The following is a 20,237-nucleotide window of genomic DNA, read 5'->3' as shown; positions in this document are numbered from 1 at the left end:
GTTTGCGCGCGATTGTCACGACCAGCATACTTGAAGAATTCAGCATAGTTTTTTGCGTATCTGTCGCCACTGCAACTTCCTGGGTTCGACGGCGGAATGAACACTGCGAAACCAGAACCATTAGTTGCCATGGCTGTAGGGTGAAAGCAACGACACGACAATATGTCTGTCACTCCTGGACCGCATTCAATCTTGCGGACAGAACTATAATGCCCTATATGGATAGTCGAGAATTGTGTGACAGAATTCACGCTATTGTCAAGTGTCAGTATGATTTGGCGTGACAAGTCTGGGCTTTCCGACTGTCGAACAACGCGACCGCATTCACTCTGAACCTTTAGCAGGCCAGTATTCGCCATCATTCTCAGATAAGTCTGCGGCTTCATTTCACCCTATGAGCTACCAGCTCTCTTGAGTATAAGTTCGTCCCCTATTCTCCCCACATCATTACTCACCTTCCGAAACCCTACACATCCTTTACAGGTCAACCAAAACTTCGCCACTTACTCTCTTCAACATACTACTCACATTCGAAGCTCTAAACCATTGCTTCAGACCATCATGTCATCGGAAGAGGACAAGATAACATCCTCGTTGGTCAATCTAGACATTTGCATGACCGCGCAGGAGTCGACAGTTGACCGGAACAGTATTCCAGCCGACGAACATGCCAACCAAAACAAGACTTATCGAAACCAGCCCTCTAGACCTAAGGGGAACGAAGAGACTGAGGATGGCGGCATGAATTCTGGCATTGGCCTGGACGAACCAGTGTCTGATGATGATGACGACCACGAGCGCTACATTGTTGATGACGATGAAAGCGTTCACCTTGCTCTTAACCTAAAACGCCACGACTGGGAGCCTCTTCGACAAATTCCAGACGACAAGTTCAAGGATATTGTCCTGCTATCCGTGGATCCCAGCGGCCAGCTTGAGCGTGCCAATGTCGAAATTCTCTCGCGCTATGAGGGCGAAATGAACCTCGTTGTGACGCTTCAAGTCCGCCACAAAGACCAGGGTGATCAAGACTACGTCGTATCGGTGCCATCCGTGGGCACGCAACCTCGCTGGCGAGCGGGAGACGCCCACAATCTGAGAAATGAAGTTGGTCTTATGAAGTACCTCTTTCAGCACACGGATGTTCCGGCCCCAGAGGTCATCGCATCAGCAGAGTCTGTAGAGGGATCCAACCTAGGTGCGCCTTACATACTCATGAAGCGTTTACCTGGCCGTCGTGCGCATGAGATTTGGTTCGAAGATGCCTCGGACATGAGCCACATTACCGCAGTCCGTATCTCAAAGGAAACTGAGGTAAAGCGTGTGAACCTATTGCGTTCACTTGCCAATGCTATGGCAGGGCTACAAAAGGTTGAGTTCAAGGGCATTGGCATTCCTGCGTTTACCGATGGGGGGAGCAGTGAGACGCCCCGCGTTTCCTATTTATCTCAGTGGAAGGATGAATCCGACCTCACGCATGAAGACCTGGAGTCTGACACTCAGGTCTACCAGTACGGACCATTCGCGTCAAGTATCGAGTACTTGACTCCTAATTTCAGGACGATTTGGCCGCCTCTAGATTCGGAGGTACTGGATACCTTGTATCCAGGCACCTGCGACCGCCTTAGAGCGCTAGGCTACCGGAAAGTGCTCGAGATCATCTTTTCGCAGCCCGTCATCAGGAACTCCAAAGCGTCTAACGCCGAGGCTAGCGAGGAAGAGACCTTTGTCCTGGGGAATGATCTCTACCTCCATAATATTCTCGTTGACGATGATGGCAATGTTACAGGCATTCTAGACTGGAGTGTCTTCGCAAGTCCACGTTTCGTGGGTTACGCCTCACTTCCCATCTTTCTCCGCCGTGATTGGCACACTTGCTTCACTCTGCACGACTACCCATGCATGGGATATCAACTGGACCACTATCGTCAAATCTATACCAAGGCTATGGAGGAGACCGGATGTGCCGAAGCACGCTTCACCGCTAAGTCAGGCATGTACCACGCGATCGTAGAAGTACTGACCAGTTCAATGTCTGCCCCCGAGCTTATCAAGAAGATTATGCTTGAGATACCAGAACTGCGTCGCACAGACCTCAATGAGTTCAACATGCTCCTGGGGCGAGACGACTGGCCCGAGGCTGAAGAGTGGTTGGCGGGAAAGATTGGAGAGCTTCTGGACAGCAAGCCCTTATCATGTTGAAGGGGCCTATGGAGGGAGTGAGATGTGCTGAATACGTGCGTTCATCACGGACAGCATCATGAGTACGGAGACTAATCAAGGAAAGCTTAGTAGATGGACAGGTCAGCTGGTATCAGGTCCTGTCGCCAGAGTTTTTTTCGAATATCGTGCGCTGTATGGCCATATCAAGATAGAAGTTCTGTTTATATTACACCGTTGCTCATTGACTAAAGTGCCTTTGATGTGTTCCTTTCTTCTCTCGCTACATGTGGTCAAGTGAAGATCGATACGTCATGGATCGCCTGACATCACCACTCTCACAAGTACACATCTGGGTACATAAACATACCTGCAGTAGTTTCTGAAGGATATACAACTCAAAACCATCAATCTGAACAATTCTCAGAAAATATGGCATCCCCATTAACAATAGTCGTCACCGGCGCCAACCGCGGAATCGGCCAAGGCATCATCAACCTCCTCGCCAACACCCAACACCCACAACCCCTCCACATCTACGCCACATCCCGCGGCGGTGTAGATCTTAAAATCCAAGCGAAACCGCCTAACGAGATCCGCTACGCCAAACTCGACGTCTCAGACAAATCATCCATAACATCTTTCCTCAAAACCGCGCTCAACGACAGCGGCAAAATCGACGTCTTGATCAACAACGCCGGTATAAACAACAACAACAACGAAACCCCCGATGCCGCCGAACAAGTCATCAACGTGAACTACCATGGCACAAAACAAATGTGTCAACTCTTCCTCTCGGAAGGAAAAATGTCCTCCACACCAAACGCGCGTATCGTAAACGTATCCAGCACCGCCTCCTCCTTGTCAAACTACCCCAGCACCACTGCATCCCGTTTCCGGTCCGCAACTTCCATCTCCGACGTCGACACCTTGGCTCAGGAATACATCAACGCCGTGAAATCCTCATCCCAAGAGTCCACCGGGTTTGGCACGCCCCCGAAATCGTATCAAGTCAGTAAAGCGCTTATGAACGCGCTAACAGTCGTTCTGGCACGTGAGAACGAGGGCGTGTTGGTGAATTGCTGTTGCCCTGGTTGGGTGGATAGTGATATGGGGAATCAGATTGGGAGGCCGCCGAAGACGTTGGAGGAGGGGGCGAGGATACCGGTGAGGTTGGGGGTTGGGCAGCTTGGTAAAGGTGGAGACGGAGACGGCGGTTTAACACAGGAAACTGAGCCGATAAGTGGTAGATATTATGGCAACGACGGAGTTACAGATCGGGGATGGGGGAGGGCGAGGGAGTGGTAGATCAATTCTATCGTAGATGGTACGGGAGTACAGAATGTAGATTATTCTGTTCTCTGAGCGAAAGAACTGAGCATACAGAACCCCCTCCCCACACTTCCAAAAGCCCACCTCAATCAATCCAAAAACCAACTCGGCACCTCCGGCCCCCAAACCGCCAAACTCTCATCCCCCGCCTCCCCCCAACCCACCGGCGTCTCCTCATTAACGCAATCCCCATCCGCATAATGCTCAATCATATTCCCAGTCGTATCCCACCAATAATCAAACAATTGACTCCCCAATATATGCCGTCCAACGCCCCAAACACTCTTATACCCCTTACTCGCCAACCACTCATGCCCCAGATTCTGTGTATCAAAGTCGTGGACTTCGAAACTGCAGTGATGGACATGGGAAGTGGGGTTGCTGGAGAGGAAGATGGTGTGGTGGTCTGTGTAGGCTGGACCGAGATCGAGGTGAGCGAAGATGGCTACGTCTTTTTGTTGGGGGAGGGAGGGGTCGGAGGGGTTAGGGTTGATGTAGAGGAAATCGGTGGGGACGATGTTGAAGGTGCGGGTGTACCATTGCATTTCGGCTTGGAAGTTTTGGACGCAGAGGCCGTAGTGGCCTAGTTTGTGTACGGCGGCGGGACCGGGTTTGAAGCGTTGGAAGCGCGCGATGCGAGGCTTTTCGTTTTCGTAGTTTGTAGTTAGGACTTCGGGAAATGGGCCTGGGTCCTTTTTGGTCTGGCCGTGGATTAGGTTTATGGGGAAGCCTTCTGGGTCGTGCAATGTGATCATGTGGCCGCCGCCTGGTGCGTCGGTCAACTCCTCGATAGGTCCAGCACCCGCGACTTTCGACGCTTTTTCTAGCTCAGCGTAACTTTCGACTTCGAAACAGCCGCCGAGGAACTTCTTTTCTCCTTCTTGTGCGTAGTAGACGTATTGATCTGAGCCGTAGCCTTTGAACCATTTCATGCCTGGGGCTTTTTGGGCTACGCTCATGCCGAAGTCACGGAGGAATGTGGTGATTTCGTCTAGATCAGGGTGTTGGTAGCGCATGTGCACTAGTTTTGTGAGTTTGATTTGGGCATCGCGGTCGATGTTTTGTTCTTGCTGCCATTGTCGTAGTGGTTTGCATGGCTTGGGTATGGCGATGGATTGATGGACGGAGGAGCCGCGGTTTGGTGATGTTTCCCGGCTGGGGTTCTGGGAATATGGTCAGTCAGGTTCTGAATATTTGATGTCTTCGTTCATCAAAGAAGAATAAGTTCCAATGGCGACCTCATGTGTTTGAACATGCCAAAGAGTATCGAGGATGCAGATGTGGGGCCGTTAGAGGTACGTACGGCAGGTGTGATTTTGTCGTTCAACTCGTCGAAAGCCATGTTGAAAGAACTCCCAAGTTTCTATCGCCAAACGGATTCGCTGTATAGAAATCAGGCAAAGCAATTCGATGTTTGGTTGCCAATGCAGCCAGCGACGGGAGAGTATATAACCGGATGTGGGGAAGGAGATGGCACCTATGCCGATGTGGGGTCCCGGCATCTTCGCAGGGCTGAAGGCAAGGCATCCTGCATCAACGCCACTGGTTCGCATATGCAACGGATACTGGTTGAGCCCGCATGTGGAGAGTCAAGATGATGTGAGATCAGCGTGGCACGTGTACAACCAGCCGCAGTTCGCATATGATGCTGTTTGTTCGATTGTCACTTCAAAGCTCCATCATTTCCTCTTCTTCCACAGTAGGTTTGGCCCCTTCGACCAAGTTGTTCAGCCATGTACCCAGTCTGAGCGCAGCCTTGCTTATCTGCAACTCTACGATGGGCACAGCGCCTGCAGCATACCCGTTAGTCCCAAGATCTGTGTCGTTCGTTACGCGACTCCACACGTAGTCGCAATCCCATTTGTTGCTCTCCTTCGCCCAACTTGTTGCGCATTCCTCGGGTGAAGAAGGGTCTGTGCAGGAGAGCCACATGTACGGCGCAGAGTAGAACTGATCTTTGCGAATACGAGAGACGAGCCCAGAGAAAAATGGATCGATAGACTCGTGCGAGAAGGGATGGTCGACGTTTGCCGCGAAGTAGGGTATGTAGCCATCCCAGACCTTGTTTGTTAGCACATCTTTTTGCTATCGGTGTAAGATACTCACAGAATGTAACTGCGTGTGAGCGCCACCAAATACCACTTTGTACGTATTGCCTCCTACTTGTCGGCCACTTGCATGTAGAGGCTGATGAATGTCGCCCAGGAAATGAGCCACCCACTTCAACGCATAAGAGCAAGTCAGGTTTGCACCTCCCGTCAAATCACCAGTATACACTTGGTCTATGCACTCCCGTAGTATCCTCGTCTGGTTCGCAATAGCACTAACAACGCATCCGCCCTTTGCGCAGTCCCGCGCATAGTCTAGACTGCAGTTCTCAGGTTGACGATCGTGTGTGTCTATCCAGTGCCACTGGTACGAGAAGTGGCCTTCGCTGGTGTGCGCATACGCATCTGCCCATGCTGCGGAGCGCCCGACTGAGCCGTTGTATTGGGGTTCGAGGATCTCTGCAAGTACGGACGTGGTTTCGGGTGTGAAGAAGGTTTCTGCCATGAAGCCGACTTGATTATGGACTGTGTGGACTTAGCGCTAGTTACTCGCGAAAGTGAAAGGACGTACCGTCTGTGTTCCATGCTGTCGCCGAAACTACGATTGTAGCTCCTATGATGATGCTTCTATGCAGCATGATACCGGGGATCAGTAGAGCTATTAGTTCGAACAAAGAAGAAGATATGTCTGTGTCTAGAGGTATGGAAGTGCGCGGCGCTTGTCTAAAGCTTGTGGCTGGGTGGATGCGAGCTGAAAGATAGGGCTGGAAGCCTAGAATCCCACTCTTGCCGTATGAAAAGGTCAAGACAAATCAAACTGAGCTTTCGTACGAGTAGCGGTATCTCGAGAATGTATAGACGAGATGATCAGTGTCTGGCGCCTCTGTTGTTGACCTCGGGACGCGTGACGCACCAGATGACGCGCCGTCCACGTGGGGTGGCCGGGGAGATTGCTGCAGGGCAAGCGCACTAGAGCCGAAACGACAACGCGCATCGCGCCTTCCCCACACGTGTGAATTGCCATCACTGCGCTTTCACTTGCGTCTTTCACATCTGCGGTCTTGGAGATGGCATCAGTTCCAGATTCTTGGACAATTAGAGTAAAAAACTGACGCGATTTTCTTCACCAGTCACGCGGCTAATAGCACGAGAACGCATGGAATTTAGACGGCCGAGGAAGAGAAAGACTGAGAATGCATCGTAGATGGTGTTGAAGAGGAGCATCGCTCAACTTGTGGAACAAGGCACAGTCGCAGCTTCCTCCCATTTCACATGGGTGAAGTTTGCGCCTCGATAACCGAGAGCTCCTCCCTGTATTGAGGCGAGATGGAAACGGCCTTCATCTTCCTCTTTGCCAGCTCACACCTAGTATCCCTTTCACCACCTCTTCACCTTGTCTGCTCTCTTTCTTCTTCCTATCTAGCCGGCAGTTGTCACGTACCTAGACGCGTCTCAACTCCCCTTCCAAGATCTCATTTATCGACAAACATTCCACGTTACCCAGTACCGTCGTCACCATGTTCAAATTACCTCTCCAAACCGCTCGTGTTGTCTCCAGATCTGCACCAGTCTCTTTCAAGCGCCAGCTACGACCAAGCTCCAGCTCAGCGTCCGACCGCGCCGGGTACGTTGACCGAGCCGTCAACGAGCTCCAAGCTGCGCAGGGCGTCACGACTACCGGTCGCATTGTCAACAAGATATGCACACGCCTCGCCAATGATAGAGCAACGACGCGTACAGAGCAGCTGATCTGGCTTGCGAAACATGCCCTCGATACATCATCAGCACCCAAGCGCGACACTGATAGCAGCAAGGCTTCGGTATACCAGAAACCCCAAGAGAAGCAAGAAGATGAGCAAAAGTCAACTGCACCTGAGGCGGACGGCAAACGTTCTTGGGAGGGCGTTTCCGCATGGCCGCATTTGTGGTAGGCATGTGTATCGTCATGACCCGATAAAGAGGCTGACTTATGTGTGCGAACAGGTAGATTTCCGGTTCAAGCACCTCTTTTCGATAGTGGGCGCTTCTCTGTCAGTGCGTAGTCTTCAGGACTGTAGGTATCGAGCCCGGCGCGTGGAAGCTCATGGTTACGTATCATCGTCAGTTGCTCCGGGCCTTCTGAGTTGCTATGTGGACCGAGTACCCCATGTGGACTGCTACAACAACACGAGAATACGCATGTATACGCTTCGATACGCTTGAGACTGCACCAGTAGGACTGCGATATACTCGGCAAGTGGGCGAGGCAGACTTCAGGTGGCTTTGGGTCATCGGTATTAGGTAGCGTTACGATATATTCAGTCATATCTCAACTAGGCCTCCAGACTACTGGTGTGTATTCGGTGAATTCGGTTCCTGATAATCCAAGCCAACTGGATTAGCGGAAGGTCGTTGGACGCCTAACACTCTCAAGCAGCACCCAGATTAGCATTTCCAGTGTCGATCGTTTCAGATGCAATTTGTGACATGCAAACTAGACCCCAGGAGTAGGTAACAAGGCATCGGGGGCTGAGCGATGACGAAGCCCCGCCTGTGGCTTTGATCTATTCATGGCCAATCACACGCCAAGAAGTCCGAAGAGGTCCGCATCATAGCGCATATGCTCTCCCGCGCGTGGAATACAGGCTTGCAGCTCCTGCGTCTCATTCTTAGTGTAGCGGCTCCTCCTGACGCTCTCTCTTACAGCTTCGTCATTACCTACAATGCCTTCTTTCTGAGGCTTATTTTGCAACCACCATGGCGAGTTCAAGTAACCCCGCGCAGGGCAATGACGCGCCCCTCGACAATGCCCCGCCAACACAGCCATATACACAAACACAACCCGCGTTGGTCTTACCTAGTTGTTGACGACAGTTCTATACTGACTTGATGCGTAGCGCGCCCTCTAGTTCACATCACACCCCTAGCGCCAACGATGGTCCCGCCTACGAAGCACCGACCCTTGGGGACCTACCACCCGCATACACCGAGTTGCCAGGCCAGGTCGAGAACGAAGAGCTGGGCACGAACGCAGTAGTCGCCGACGATGGACGTGTTAATATCCGAATCGATCAGAAGAGCCGCGCGCTATCACAACTCATCCTCCCGCAAATACAGCGTCAGCTCACAAACGCGCAAGAAGATCCCGAGCCGCCTCCACCATACGTCCCAGAGTTCCTCGGTGGTGCACCCGGCCAGCAACCTCCACCTCCGCTAAACGTCGTCATACAAGTAGTGGGCTCTCGTGGTGATGTCCAGCCATTCGTCGCATTGGGCAAGGTGCTCAAGGATACGTACGGCCATAGAGTGCGGTTAGCGACACACCCGACGTTCAAGGACTTCGTTATCGAGAATGGCTTGGAATTCTTCAGTATCGGAGGCGACCCAGCTGAACTCATGGCTTTCATGGTGAAGAACCCGGGGCTGATGCCTGGCTTCGATACATTGCGCAGTGGTGACATTGGCAAGAGGAGGAAGGGCATCGCAGAGATTCTGAGCGGTACATGGAGATCTTGCATAGAGACAGGTAACGGTCTTGGTGTAGATCCGCTCCAGCAGACAGTCGAAGAGTGGATGGGTATCGAGGACCAGTTGCCCGAGCAACTGCGCAAACCATTCGTCGCAGATGCTATAATCGCAAATCCTCCCGCTTTCGGACATATACATTGTGCCGAGAAGTTGGGCATACCTCTACACATGATGTTCACGTATGTCTGGTTTCGTTGAGATATGCGCACCCTGCTGATTTGAATAGTATGCCGTGGTCGCCTACACAGCAGTTCCCGCATCCACTCGCCAACATCCAGTCTAGCAATGCAGACCCCACCATCACCAACTACTTGTCATATATCATGGTCGACGTGCTGACATGGCAGGGTCTGGGCGACGTCATCAACAGGTTCCGCAAGGATAGCCTACGGCTGGATCCCATCAGCGCTGTCTGGGCGCCAGCCATGCTCGCGCGTCTGAAAGTGCCTTTCACATATTGCTGGTGAGCATACTTGAAATGCTGCGCACAATTTTACTCACATCTCACAGGTCTCCTGCACTGATCCCTAAACCCAGGGATTGGAACCACCATATCTCCGTCGCGGGTTTCTACTTCCTGAACCTCGCCTCGAACTACACACCAGCCCCGGATCTTGCAGCCTTTCTCGATGGAGGTGAGCCACCAGTATACATTGGCTTTGGTTCCATTGTGGTGGACGATCCAAATGCGATGACTAAAATGATCTTCGACGCCGTGAAGATCACCGGAAAACGTGCGTTGGTGTCCAAAGGCTGGGGCGGGCTAGGAGCCGATGATCTTGGAAAGCCAGATGGCGTCTTCATGCTTGGTAATTGTCCTCACGACTGGCTGTTCAAACGTGTGTCTGCCGTCGTGCATCATGGTGGTGCAGGAACCACGGCAGCTGGTATCGCAACTGGAAAGCCGACCGTTGTCGTGCCATTCTTCGGAGATCAAGCCTTCTGGGGAGCCATGGTCTCAAGAGCCGGCGCTGGGCCTGATCCCATCCCATACAAGGAACTCACCGCAGAGAAACTCGCCGGAGCTATCAACGAAGCCCTCAAACCGGAAACACTCGATCGGGCGCAGGAGCTCTGCGACAAGATCAAACAGGAAAACGGCACACAGAAGGGAGCTCAATCATTCCATCAGATGCTTAATTACGACGACCTGCGATGTGCTCTCATGCCAGACAAACCGGCTGTGTGGAGACTGAAGCGCACTGACGTGAAGTTGAGTGCTAAGGCGGCTACTGTACTGGCCCAGCAAGGCGAAGTGAACTTCTCTGACATGAAACTGTAAGCAATCGTATGCTCGATTTATGAAATGTGCTAAAACTTGTAGATACCGCCCTCGCGAATATGTTCCTGATGAAGGCCCTTGGGATCCAGTTTCTGGCGCAGCTGGCGCTATTATGGGAACAGCAACCTCAGTGATGATGGGTGTTGCTGATATGCCGATTCAGACTCTCAAACTACTCAACATACATCCTGATGCCAGATCTAAGAAAGGCAAAGAAAAGGCCACAGGTACCGAAGCTTCGTCGACCAGAGAAGGAAGTAGTAGTGGACGTCCGACAACATCGAGGACGGCGACTGATGCTACCGATCGCTCAGGTAGAAGTGGGGCCGCAACACCAACAGCAGCCGATGCTGCTGCTGATCTAGCCCGGATACAGGCGGATAACCCAGCAGTCAAGAGTCCTGGTTCTCCTGGTACGCCTTCACACAGGTCATCATTCATGTCTCAAGCATTTGCTGAATCTACCCAAGGCTCGCGATCGCGGTCTCGCAGTCGCTCCAGATCGGTGGCTGGGTCTGCAGCGCCATCCAACACTGGGCCAAAGCCAAGCATGGCCGAGAATTGTGAATCTGCAGTAGACACTGGCAAGGGTCTAGCTAGGATTGTTGGCGCTGGCTTCAAGTCACCCATGGACTTCTCACTCAATGTGGCTAAGGGATTTCACAACGTACCGAAGCTCTACGGCGCAGAAGTGCGACAGGTCGATAAGGTTACCGACTTCCAGAGTGGCATGCGAACCGCTGCTAAGGTATGTTGACTATAACGCTACGAATGATGTTTACTGATGTCAATACAGCAATTCGGCTTCGGTCTTTATGATGGTATCACTGGTATTGTGACGGATCCTTACAAAGGCGCAAAGAAAGAAGGTGGTATCGGCTTCGTCAAGGGAGTTGGACGCGGCATCATGAGTGTACCATTCCGCGTCATGGGTGGTGCTTGGTCGGTTCCTGGCTATGCCATGAAAGGACTCTACCAAGAAATGGTCAAGAGCAAGGGAAAGAGCGTGCAAAACTATATCATCGCCGCACGTATCGCGCAGGGCTACGATGAAGCATCCGAGGTGACGCAGGAAGAGCGCGACGAGATTGTGAAGAAATGGAGTCACATGAAGTGGGGTATCAAGAAGAAGCGCAACGTTGGAGCTGAGCAAATGGACTCACTCCATTCACTTGTCCAACAGAAGAAGGATAGGAAGGATAAGCGCTCTGCTATACTCGACTCGCATGTCGGTGCAGTAGCCCAGCCGTCAGCCCACACGAACTCCGTTCCCCAGGGCAGCGCCCCAGGCCAATACCCTGATCCCCCACGCAGACGCGGTGTCGAGCCTGAGATCCGGTCAACGATTCCCAGCTGGCGGCAACAAGAAGCCGAACGAACACGCGCATTAAGACGGCAAGAAACCCCCACATCAGGCTCCCCATCAATCGCATCGTCAACCGCCCCATCCCAACAATCACAAGCCGATCTCGAAGCCCAGCTCCTCGCCGAAGAAGAAGAAGATCAACGCGAACTCGAACGCGCCATCGCCGCCTCCGTCGCCGAATCCTCGCGCGGCGACCCCGAAGAAGACCGGCTCATCGCCTCCGCAATCCGCGCTTCAATCGCTGAACTCGAAAACGCACCCCCCTCCAACGGCGCGCCGACCCAACAAGACGAGGAAGCAGCGCTCCATCGCGCCATGACAGCCAGCATGTCTGAAGCCGGCAAAACCGACATGACGGAAGAGGAGAAGAAGGCGCTTGAAGAGACGCTCAGAAAGAGTTTGTCTGAAACGAGCAAGCGGACGAGACGAGACAGCGATCATCATGAGTGGGGTTCTGATAACGATACCGAGGACGATGAGGATTACAAGCGTATTATCGCTGAGTCGAAACATCTCGCTCAGATTCATGCTGAGCATCCGGATGAATATGCCACTTCGACGCGAGGTGCGCAGCAGGAAAGCGGTGTTATGGATGCGATGAGTCAGGCTATTGGTGGTGCTGCTGCGCAAGGTCCGCCTGATGCTTCTCCACCTCCTTACGCTCATTCTTCCGCCCGTGCCTCTACCGCCCTGGGAGAAGACCAGACGCGTGATCACGACATGGACGCGCGGGCTGCTCCTCCTCCACTGCCTCATCGCATTACGATGCAGGACAACGACAACGAGAACGACGATGAAGACGCAGAACTAAAGAAAGTGTTGGCAGAAAGCGAGAAAGCGGAGAGTGAACGGATTAGCAATTTGGAGAAGCAGAGGACGGAGGAGGATATTGTGATGGAGTATGTGCGGAAACAGAGTTTGCTTGAGGAGGAACATAGGCAGAGGGTTAGGAACGGGGAGGAGAGTGCTGGAAGGTGAAATGCTCAAGGAGGGGAGTGGTATATTTGCTGAAAGACGATATGTGATACCCTAGTGAGAGCACCAATACACGATTTATGTTTTTTCTTGAATATGGGTTGCAACGGGACATCTGATTGAATATTCTAACTATATGATGAAACATTATCTCCTATGTACATACCATCTCACCATCCGAAAAAGATATACTCATAAGATTTTACAAGCGGGTATATACCCCCAACGCCCAGTCTTCCATCACACCTGCGAACAAAACAAAAGAACGAATAAAAAAAAGGAAACTCACCTCTCCGCATGCTATGCTCACCCCGGCGCCGCCCCCGTCAAAACCCTAACCCCCCACCCCCACCACCCCTCCCTCTCTCCCAGCACCTTGTCCAGCTCCCGCACTCTCCCCTCCACAAACTCAACCTGCCTCTCAAACTCGCCCACCACATCCTCGATATCCTCAACTTTACCCCTAAGCGCACTAATCTCATACTCAAGCTTATCGCCCACGTTCCCCAATTCCCTTAGACTAGCAGTAAGCTGACCGCGGTTATTGGTTACGGTAGCGTGCGTGTCTTCGCGCAGGGAGTGGTACGTGTCGAGGCGGGGGTAGTATATCGATTCTAAAGTTTGGATATCTGTGTCTGCGGAGGCGGAGAGGGCGGTTATGGATGAGAGGGCGGTGGAGACCCAGAGGGCGTCTTTGGTGGAGAGGGTGTGGAGGTGGGTGTGGAGGCGCTTTAGTTGCGTGGAGTGTAGGTTTTGGGTTGTGGCGCGGGTGGTTAGGGCGGCGGTTGTAGTGGCTGTGGTGGTTTTAGTGAGGTTGTTGGCGTCGGCGACGTCGTCGGCGTCATCTGCAACTGCTTCTTCGTCGATGATGGGATCCGAAGCGTTGATTGTGGGCCACCGGAGGACGCTCTCTTCGGCTGTGCTGAAGGAGAGGTGGCGGGGCCACCAGTTTTCGTTGCGCGGGGGTTGGGAAGGGAGGAATTGGGTGCCGGATTGGGTGCGGCGGAGGAGGGGTGGGACTTGGGCGGTTTGGTCGACGGGGAGGTTTTGGTCGAGGTCCACGCCGTGGTAGATGGATCCGGCGACGGAGCTGGATATGGTGGGTGGTTGATCGGGCTGATCGGAGACGTCGCTTTCGATGATGGAACTGCGTAGGTTGGATGCGTGGCGACCACCGACTAGCTTGTTGTCGTTTAATGACACCACTGAGTCGCCTGGGGTTTCGGTAAGCTGTTTGGTGTAGGCCGGTTCCTCGCCCATTGTACTCTGAGGCGACATGAGAGAATAGGGATCGTCCGACTGGCTTTCGTAGTAGTCCATCGACGTTCTTGAGTCTGCATACTGTGGTGTGCCACTCTTGGTTCGATGCAACACGTGTCGTCCATGCTCTTCTCGCGATACTTTGCTTGCATGAGTGCGCAGACCCACAGCGTTCTTGATATGATGGAAGCCGCTACCGGACTCTAGCTTGGCTTTGATGGTCGCCCGCTTTGAGTATGGGTCTTTGCTGTCTTTCTCCTGGCCATCTGGCGAAAAGGTTTCTGCCTTCTTCATCTCCGAAGACCCTGTATCGCGCTTCGCAATGCCTTGTTGATCAAGCGTTGATTCTCGGCGAACCAGCTTCGGCGCAGGGTCATGTTTGTCTGGGGAGGCTGAGCGTGCTTCCCCGCCAGGAAGTCGATCGAACATGCTGTCTCCGGATACGGTCTTCCTGGGCTTTCCGTGCCACAACCACTTGGCGTGTTCACCTCTCACAAGCTCCACAAACTGGTCAATGTCGACAGTCTCCACTTCAGCGATACCGTCCTTCTGTCCAGCCCCAACAATGCCCATGACCATCTCACCGCCCTTGCCTCCTAACTCGGCCACGGTGGATTTGAAAGCCCGGGGAACGGCCCAGCCTTCTTTACTCGCTGCCTTTGCTGAGGCTCTTCGTAGCTTATCAAGCGTGTGCCGATCGAGGCGTCGAGTTCTGGGAAGATGTTGCGACTTCTGGAAATGTCCGATACCACGTTTAGTGGCCTCAATGTCGAACACATCCTTGGCAACTGCAGCGCTACAAGCACTCAGTCGATTTCGGGCACCCATCAGCATACCCAGCAGAGCAGCGACTGTGGTCGGACCAAGAATGCCATCGTGAGGTTCCACTGTGTAGTACTCCGATCCAAAGTCTATCCACCAATCGTTGATAGCTTTCTCCGTGACATCGCACAGCAGCCCGTCTGCATACTCTGGTTCTAGCTTCCCAAACAAGACAAGTGCCACTTGACAGAGCTTCACAAGCTCAATGACGGATGCGTTGAACGGGATCTTTTCGCTGGTACGGTATAGTTGTTGGAACTTGGCTTGCGTGGCACTGCTTGGCGGCGTGAGCTTTATGCCCAGCCGACCTGAACATCCCAGTCTCTTCAGATTCTCGTTGACGAAGAAGGCCTCGCGATACTTCTTCAGATCGCCTCCGGGGATGGGGATGACAGTTAGGGACGAGGGAAAGCCACTGAGGTTTGTAACCATCAAGGCGCCATAGGGGGTATCCTTCCTCCGCGCATGGTACTCAGTCAGCGACCTGAAGTACAGGCGCATCTGCGGCGACCATTCCTCCTCATTCTTGGGTACGCTTATGATTGTGGCCAGCACAGTGTCCTCGGTATTGCCGGTATAGGTTGTGATGAGGAAGGTAGGATGGGTGCGCGAACAGGCCCATTGCTCGACGAGGTATATCTCGTAGCCCTCGATCTTCTGGCGACGGGCGAGGACGTGGCATGAGGTGGTCGGGTCTTCTTCGATGTATCGCGCGGCTACCACGTCGGTCAAGACGAAGCGCTGGTGTCCGGCAGGCGACGTGGGAGACTTGATCCTGGCCTCTTCGGGTATCATTTCGGTGGTAGGAGCTTTGGAGAGCGGCTGTGGGCGGGACTGGGCTGTAGTCTTGCGCTGGGTTGACGTCGTCTGCAGGGGCGGCATCTGGTCCCGCAGCTCCTTCTCCGTGTGCGTCCGCGGCGGCGACATGGGCAGTGGGTGCGCCATGTTAGGCTAGAGGCGGTGAGGTATGTTTCGGATACACTGCAGGGCGCTGCAAAGGCAAGCTCTTCATCGTAGAGAGGTAGGCGCAGAGTCTCGCCGATGCCCGAGCGCGAGCCACCGGTTCGAGGGCGGCAGTGTAACGGGGAGCGAGTGGAATGGCACTTTAGGCATGGTTCCAGCAGTCTCGAGCTCGGCGCTGCATCTGGATGGCGAGAGGGCGTCGGTATAGGGGAGGTTGTGCATGCGGTGGAGCTGATGCATCATGCGCGCGGACGTCGTCGGCCTGGTCCCCCACACGTCATGCCCGCGGCTGCAGCGACCATGCGGCGATCGCGAGCTCGACGCCAACTCCAATCCGCCAACACGACGGCCATGGACAGCGGAAGAGAGCTCTGCTGGCCAGACAACAGCTATTCACTGCCAGCTGGCCCTCTCCCCAAACAATCATAGCCACTGCCCCAGGGCATCCCAACATCCCATCGCTATCAACACCATGGACGACCTCCGCGAGCAAGTGGAGCTGCTGGAAAGCAGCGCCAACCTCTCCACCAGCATCGACGATGTGCAAAAGGCCATAGACATGCTGACGGCAGCTCGCGCTAAGATCGCAGCGGGTGAGGAGTCTGTCAACATCCCGCCGTGGACCCTGCTAACTTGCGCGACCAGATGCGAAGACAGCGCCCGTGACCCTCGCCAAACTCCAGGACCCGTTCAAGAAGTCTCTGGACGCGGTGAACAAAGACCTCAAGCCAATCTACGCTGGCCTGAACAAGTATGGCAAGACGCTGGACAAGGTGCGCTTCCCTATACATGCCTGAACACCACCAACCTAACAGCTATCTCCAGAAATTCAAAGACAAGCCGCTCCCCTCCGCCGACAACGATGCCCTCTCCTCGCACCCCTCGCTCATCAACCGTGCCATCGCCATGCACCTCCTGCGCGAAGGCCAATTCGAAGTAGCATCCACCTTCATCGAAGAAGCGCGCCGCCAGCCACCCCACCCCGAACCCACGCCCAACACGCCGAATCCATACATACGCGAAGCCTGGGAGAAAGACCTAGCAGAAGGAACCTTCAACTCGGAGCAACTGCAACAGCAATTCGCCGACATGTACCACATCCTGCACCAACTCCGGCACGAGCAGAACCTCGCCCCGGCCATCCAATGGGCGCGCGAACGCAGCGCCCTCCTGGAAGAACGCGGCAGCAACCTAGAATTCGAGCTGTGCCGGCTGCAATTCGTCTGCCTCTTCGACAGTGCATCCCCCGCCCCCAACGACGACTCCTTCATGTCCGACTCGTCGGACGACCAACCCCCCACAGGCCCCCTCGCGGCGTGGGCCTACGCGCGCCGCGAATTCCCGCCCTTCCAAAAGCGCTACGCCCGCGAGATCCAACAGCTCCTCGGCGCCATGGCCTTCTACCAAAACATACCCACGTCGCCCTACCACCGCCTCTTCTACAACACCACCGCCTGGGACGAAGTCGCCCAGTCTTTCAACCGCGAGTTCTGCAGCCTCCTCGGCCTCTCCGCAGACTCCCCCTTGTTCATCGCCGCCACAGCCGGCGCAATCGCCCTGCCCTACCTGCTCAAAATGCAGTCCATCATGAAGGAGAAGCGGACCGAGTGGACGACGCAGGATGAATTGCCCGTCGAGATTCCACTGCCGAGTCAGTACCATTTCCACAGCATTTTCGTGTGTCCCGTGTCCAAGGAGCAGAGCACCGATAAGAATCCGCCTATGATGATGCCGTGTGGCCATGTTATTGCGCAGGTGAGTTTGGATACGCTGAGTAGGGGTGGGCATAAGTTCAAGTGTCCGTATTGTCCGAGTGAGAGTCTTCCGAAGGATGCGATTCAGGTTATACTATAGGACGTTTGTGGCCTGGATTCGAGAGCGTTCACGGACATAAGTCTGGGTTGGAGGATTTGAAACCGTATGGGATGGGCGATGATGTTTGGGAAGTATCCATCCCGACGGATGACGGGGATCATGAAGATGTGTTGGCGGAGGAGTGGTATGTGGTGTTTTAGCGTTTGGGCGTTACAGTATTGTGGATATATTTTGTCTGCTGCTTCATAGCATCACGGTATCTCCAGCATAGGCGGGTCTTTTTCCCGCTACAAATGAACAAATAACTTGCATACATCTTGAAAGTAGTTCCATACTACATGCCCCAACCCACTCACGACCGTATCGCCTTCAGCACCGTCTCAGTCATAGCAAGTACCTTCTCCTCCTCCAATCGTTGCGCAACAAGTCTGTCACAGAAATTAGCATCATCCACCCCAGTAAAACTCCACATAGTAAGACTCACTGTAGACTAACTGGTAGGCCGTGAAGTAGCTCAGGGTTATCTGACATGCTCATTAGTGATGCACTGATAATGGAAATCTGGATAAGGTAAGTGGCACTTACAGCTATCACAAGCAGCCTGACAGGACTCGCTCTGCGCCTTGTAATCGCTCGCATACTGATCCACGGCTTTATCGACTGAGACGCCACAAGGGAACGAGGTGGCGGAGTAGTCGACTACGTTGTACACGCCCGTGTATCCGACGTATTTGAAGTCGCCGTGCGCTACGCTTGCGTAGGGTGTTGTCGGCGCTATTCACAACTGTTAGACCAAGAATGATTGAACAAAACAACGGTTCTCAGCTGCTTTACCTAAAATACCATCAAGTCCCTCAACCCCCATCCACTGTTCCAGATACTGCCGCTGCAGCTCCGATCTCTCCGTATGCAACTTCCACATATCATAAACACCCAGTTCCTTCGCGTGTTTGTACTGTATCATTTCAGGTCGGTACGGCTCGCCCGTTACACCGAGTAGCGCCTCCACGCTCTTCCCTCCATCAGCAACGAACATGCGCCCCAGCAGTTCAATCGCCTTAGCATGCAACTTCGGATTCCAGACCAGAACCTCATGCCCCGCTTTCTTCAGCTTGACCGCCGTTTCCTGCAGCGCCCGCGTCACAGGCGGCGTGGGTAGGCAAATGCCGTCGTTGTACAGCACCGCGATCTTGAGCTTCTGTGGGGGGTCTACGGCCCGCCATGGGATTGGCAGCATCTTTGGATCTAGTTTCCAGCATTCTGCGTCGACGATGGCTTTGGAGTATAGGGTGATGTCCTGAAGTGTTTTGCCCATGGGTCCGTTGACGGATTGTACGGCTTCTTGGCCGGCGAGACCGGAGCGGCAGCGTTGGGTTGTGAAGCGGCCGAAGGAGGGGCGCAGCGTGAAGATGCCGGTGCATGCCGCTGGGATACGCAGGCTACCGCCCTGGAATTGTTAGGGTTGGCTGGAAGGTGGAAGGGGGAGCGGGTCTTACGATGTCTGTTCCGATGCCCAAGGGACTTCCACCGAATGCGATGAGGGCTGATTCTCCGCCTGAGGAGCCGCCGGACGTGACTTTGCGGTTGAGTGGGTTGACGGTGCGGCCGAATGTGTTGTTTACGGACTCTGCCTGTGTCTCGTTGTCAGTTTCCAGCTCCTTATATATGCGCGTGTACGTACGATCATCATGGCTGTAGGCACATTCGTCTTGCAATACTGGACAGCGCCCAGTCGACGCAGTATTTCCACCAGCGTGGCATCGTATTCGGCGGGTTGGTTCACTAACGAGCTGAAGCCTACGGTGCTATCTTTCCCCTTTACGTTGAAGTTGTCCTTGAGCGATATGGGCAGGCCATGGAGCGGTCCTACGGTCTTGCCAGTTCGTTCGAGATGCTCATCGAGGGCTTTGGCTTGCTGTACCGCTTCATCGAAGAAAGCGTCGCTCAGACAATTCGTCTATGCACTTATCAGACCACTTCAACTCTGCTCTACGAAACTCTGCCATACCAGTTGATGCGCCGCTGCGGCGCATTTGCAGAACGCGAGCGTGACGTCTTGGGCGCTCCATGCTTTCGACGCAATCTTCTCGAGGATATCTGACGCCGTGCTCTCAGTGATCGCGAGTTCTGACTCCGTAAGCCATCCAGATTCCCTAGGCCACGTCGTGACATCGAGTTGTGATTCCGATGGTAACTTGTCCTGGGGTATGCGGTATTGAGTCGGAATGGATTCCGCGAGGGCGGCGCGCTTCCCCGCGGCAACTTTCTCCCAGTTCGCTTCAGATGTCATACTTTAGGACTTTGTGCAACGCCAAACTACCGATATGGGAGACTGTAGTATTGAATTCTTTTGAACTGAAAGGATAATTTGTAAACATCTCCGTGAGTATCCTTCGCCATTCCGTATTCCTATCCTCCCCACTCTCGGGTGCATCTGCGCCGCGGTCCATACGTGATGGCGGCCCTGAACCGAAGCCATCGAAGGCGTTGACACTACAATTCCCCGCATTTACACGCGCCCAAGCCAGACTAACTCCTAGCAGACATGCCGCTCAGTCGGCCGAGATAGACTGCCGTTGCTCAAGAGGATATACCTGCCGTGTTGAGATTCAGATACGCCTACCCAAGCACCCGATACCGGCAATCAGCTATCCAACCACGGGCGTCATGATCGTCGGTGAGGGTTACTGATTGTGAACGCCTCCGA

The 20,237-nt window shown here is 53.8% G+C and overlaps 9 protein-coding genes across 9 annotated transcripts; 5 read left to right on the top strand and 4 right to left on the bottom strand.

Annotated features, from left to right (window-relative positions):
• Positions 1-561: 561 nt before the first annotated feature.
• Positions 562-2,202, top strand: J4E84_008040 (uncharacterized protein; the record flags this gene model as incomplete). Its single annotated transcript, XM_049390618.1, has 1 exon — positions 562-2,202. One exon carries the CDS (start codon positions 562-564, stop codon positions 2,200-2,202), a length of 1,641 nt encoding a protein of 546 aa, XP_049241719.1.
• Positions 2,203-2,592: 390 nt separating this feature from the next.
• J4E84_008039 (uncharacterized protein) lies at positions 2,593-3,468 on the top strand (the record flags this gene model as incomplete). The annotated part of the gene is made up of 1 exon (XM_049390617.1): positions 2,593-3,468. The coding sequence occupies one exon, from the start codon at positions 2,593-2,595 to the stop codon at positions 3,466-3,468; it is 876 nt and encodes a 291-aa protein (XP_049241718.1).
• Positions 3,469-3,581: 113 nt separating this feature from the next.
• Positions 3,582-4,735, bottom strand: J4E84_008038 (uncharacterized protein; the record flags this gene model as incomplete). The annotated part of the gene is made up of 2 exons (XM_049390616.1): positions 3,582-4,647; positions 4,731-4,735. The coding sequence occupies 2 exons, from the start codon at positions 4,733-4,735 to the stop codon at positions 3,582-3,584; spliced, it is 1,071 nt and encodes a 356-aa protein (XP_049241717.1).
• Positions 4,736-5,160: 425 nt separating this feature from the next.
• Positions 5,161-6,045, bottom strand: J4E84_008037 (uncharacterized protein; the record flags this gene model as incomplete). The annotated part of the gene is made up of 2 exons (XM_049390615.1): positions 5,161-5,577; positions 5,770-6,045. The coding sequence occupies 2 exons, from the start codon at positions 6,043-6,045 to the stop codon at positions 5,161-5,163; spliced, it is 693 nt and encodes a 230-aa protein (XP_049241716.1).
• A 1,012-nt stretch (positions 6,046-7,057) lies between these two features.
• Positions 7,058-7,471, top strand: J4E84_008036 (uncharacterized protein; the record flags this gene model as incomplete). Its single annotated transcript, XM_049390614.1, has 1 exon — positions 7,058-7,471. The coding sequence occupies one exon, from the start codon at positions 7,058-7,060 to the stop codon at positions 7,469-7,471; it is 414 nt and encodes a 137-aa protein (XP_049241715.1).
• An 805-nt stretch (positions 7,472-8,276) lies between these two features.
• J4E84_008035 (uncharacterized protein) lies at positions 8,277-12,673 on the top strand (the record flags this gene model as incomplete). The annotated part of the gene is made up of 6 exons (XM_049390613.1): positions 8,277-8,365; positions 8,447-9,226; positions 9,274-9,510; positions 9,558-10,325; positions 10,372-11,077; positions 11,126-12,673. The coding sequence occupies 6 exons, from the start codon at positions 8,277-8,279 to the stop codon at positions 12,671-12,673; spliced, it is 4,128 nt and encodes a 1,375-aa protein (XP_049241714.1).
• A 303-nt stretch (positions 12,674-12,976) lies between these two features.
• J4E84_008034 (uncharacterized protein) lies at positions 12,977-15,697 on the bottom strand (the record flags this gene model as incomplete). Its single annotated transcript, XM_049390612.1, has 1 exon — positions 12,977-15,697. The coding sequence occupies one exon, from the start codon at positions 15,695-15,697 to the stop codon at positions 12,977-12,979; it is 2,721 nt and encodes a 906-aa protein (XP_049241713.1).
• Positions 15,698-16,187: 490 nt separating this feature from the next.
• On the top strand, positions 16,188-17,569 carry J4E84_008033 (uncharacterized protein; the record flags this gene model as incomplete). Its single annotated transcript, XM_049390611.1, has 3 exons — positions 16,188-16,308; positions 16,361-16,488; positions 16,541-17,569. The coding sequence occupies 3 exons, from the start codon at positions 16,188-16,190 to the stop codon at positions 17,567-17,569; spliced, it is 1,278 nt and encodes a 425-aa protein (XP_049241712.1).
• Positions 17,570-17,882: 313 nt separating this feature from the next.
• Positions 17,883-19,820, bottom strand: J4E84_008032 (uncharacterized protein; the record flags this gene model as incomplete). The annotated part of the gene is made up of 7 exons (XM_049390610.1): positions 17,883-17,958; positions 18,015-18,054; positions 18,116-18,304; positions 18,365-18,977; positions 19,027-19,161; positions 19,212-19,487; positions 19,539-19,820. 7 exons carry the CDS (start codon positions 19,818-19,820, stop codon positions 17,883-17,885), a joined length of 1,611 nt encoding a protein of 536 aa, XP_049241711.1.
• Positions 19,821-20,237: the final 417 nt, after the last annotated feature.

The sequence above is a fragment of the Alternaria hordeiaustralica genome (genome assembly GCF_023758085.1).
Source record: "Alternaria hordeiaustralica strain BMP 2776 chromosome Unknown scaffold_19, whole genome shotgun sequence".
In the NCBI taxonomy this organism is placed as follows: Eukaryota; Fungi; Ascomycota; class Dothideomycetes; order Pleosporales; family Pleosporaceae; genus Alternaria; species Alternaria hordeiaustralica.
The sequence above is the reverse complement of the archived record's forward strand: the minus strand, read 5'-3'. Positions and strand labels throughout refer to the sequence as shown.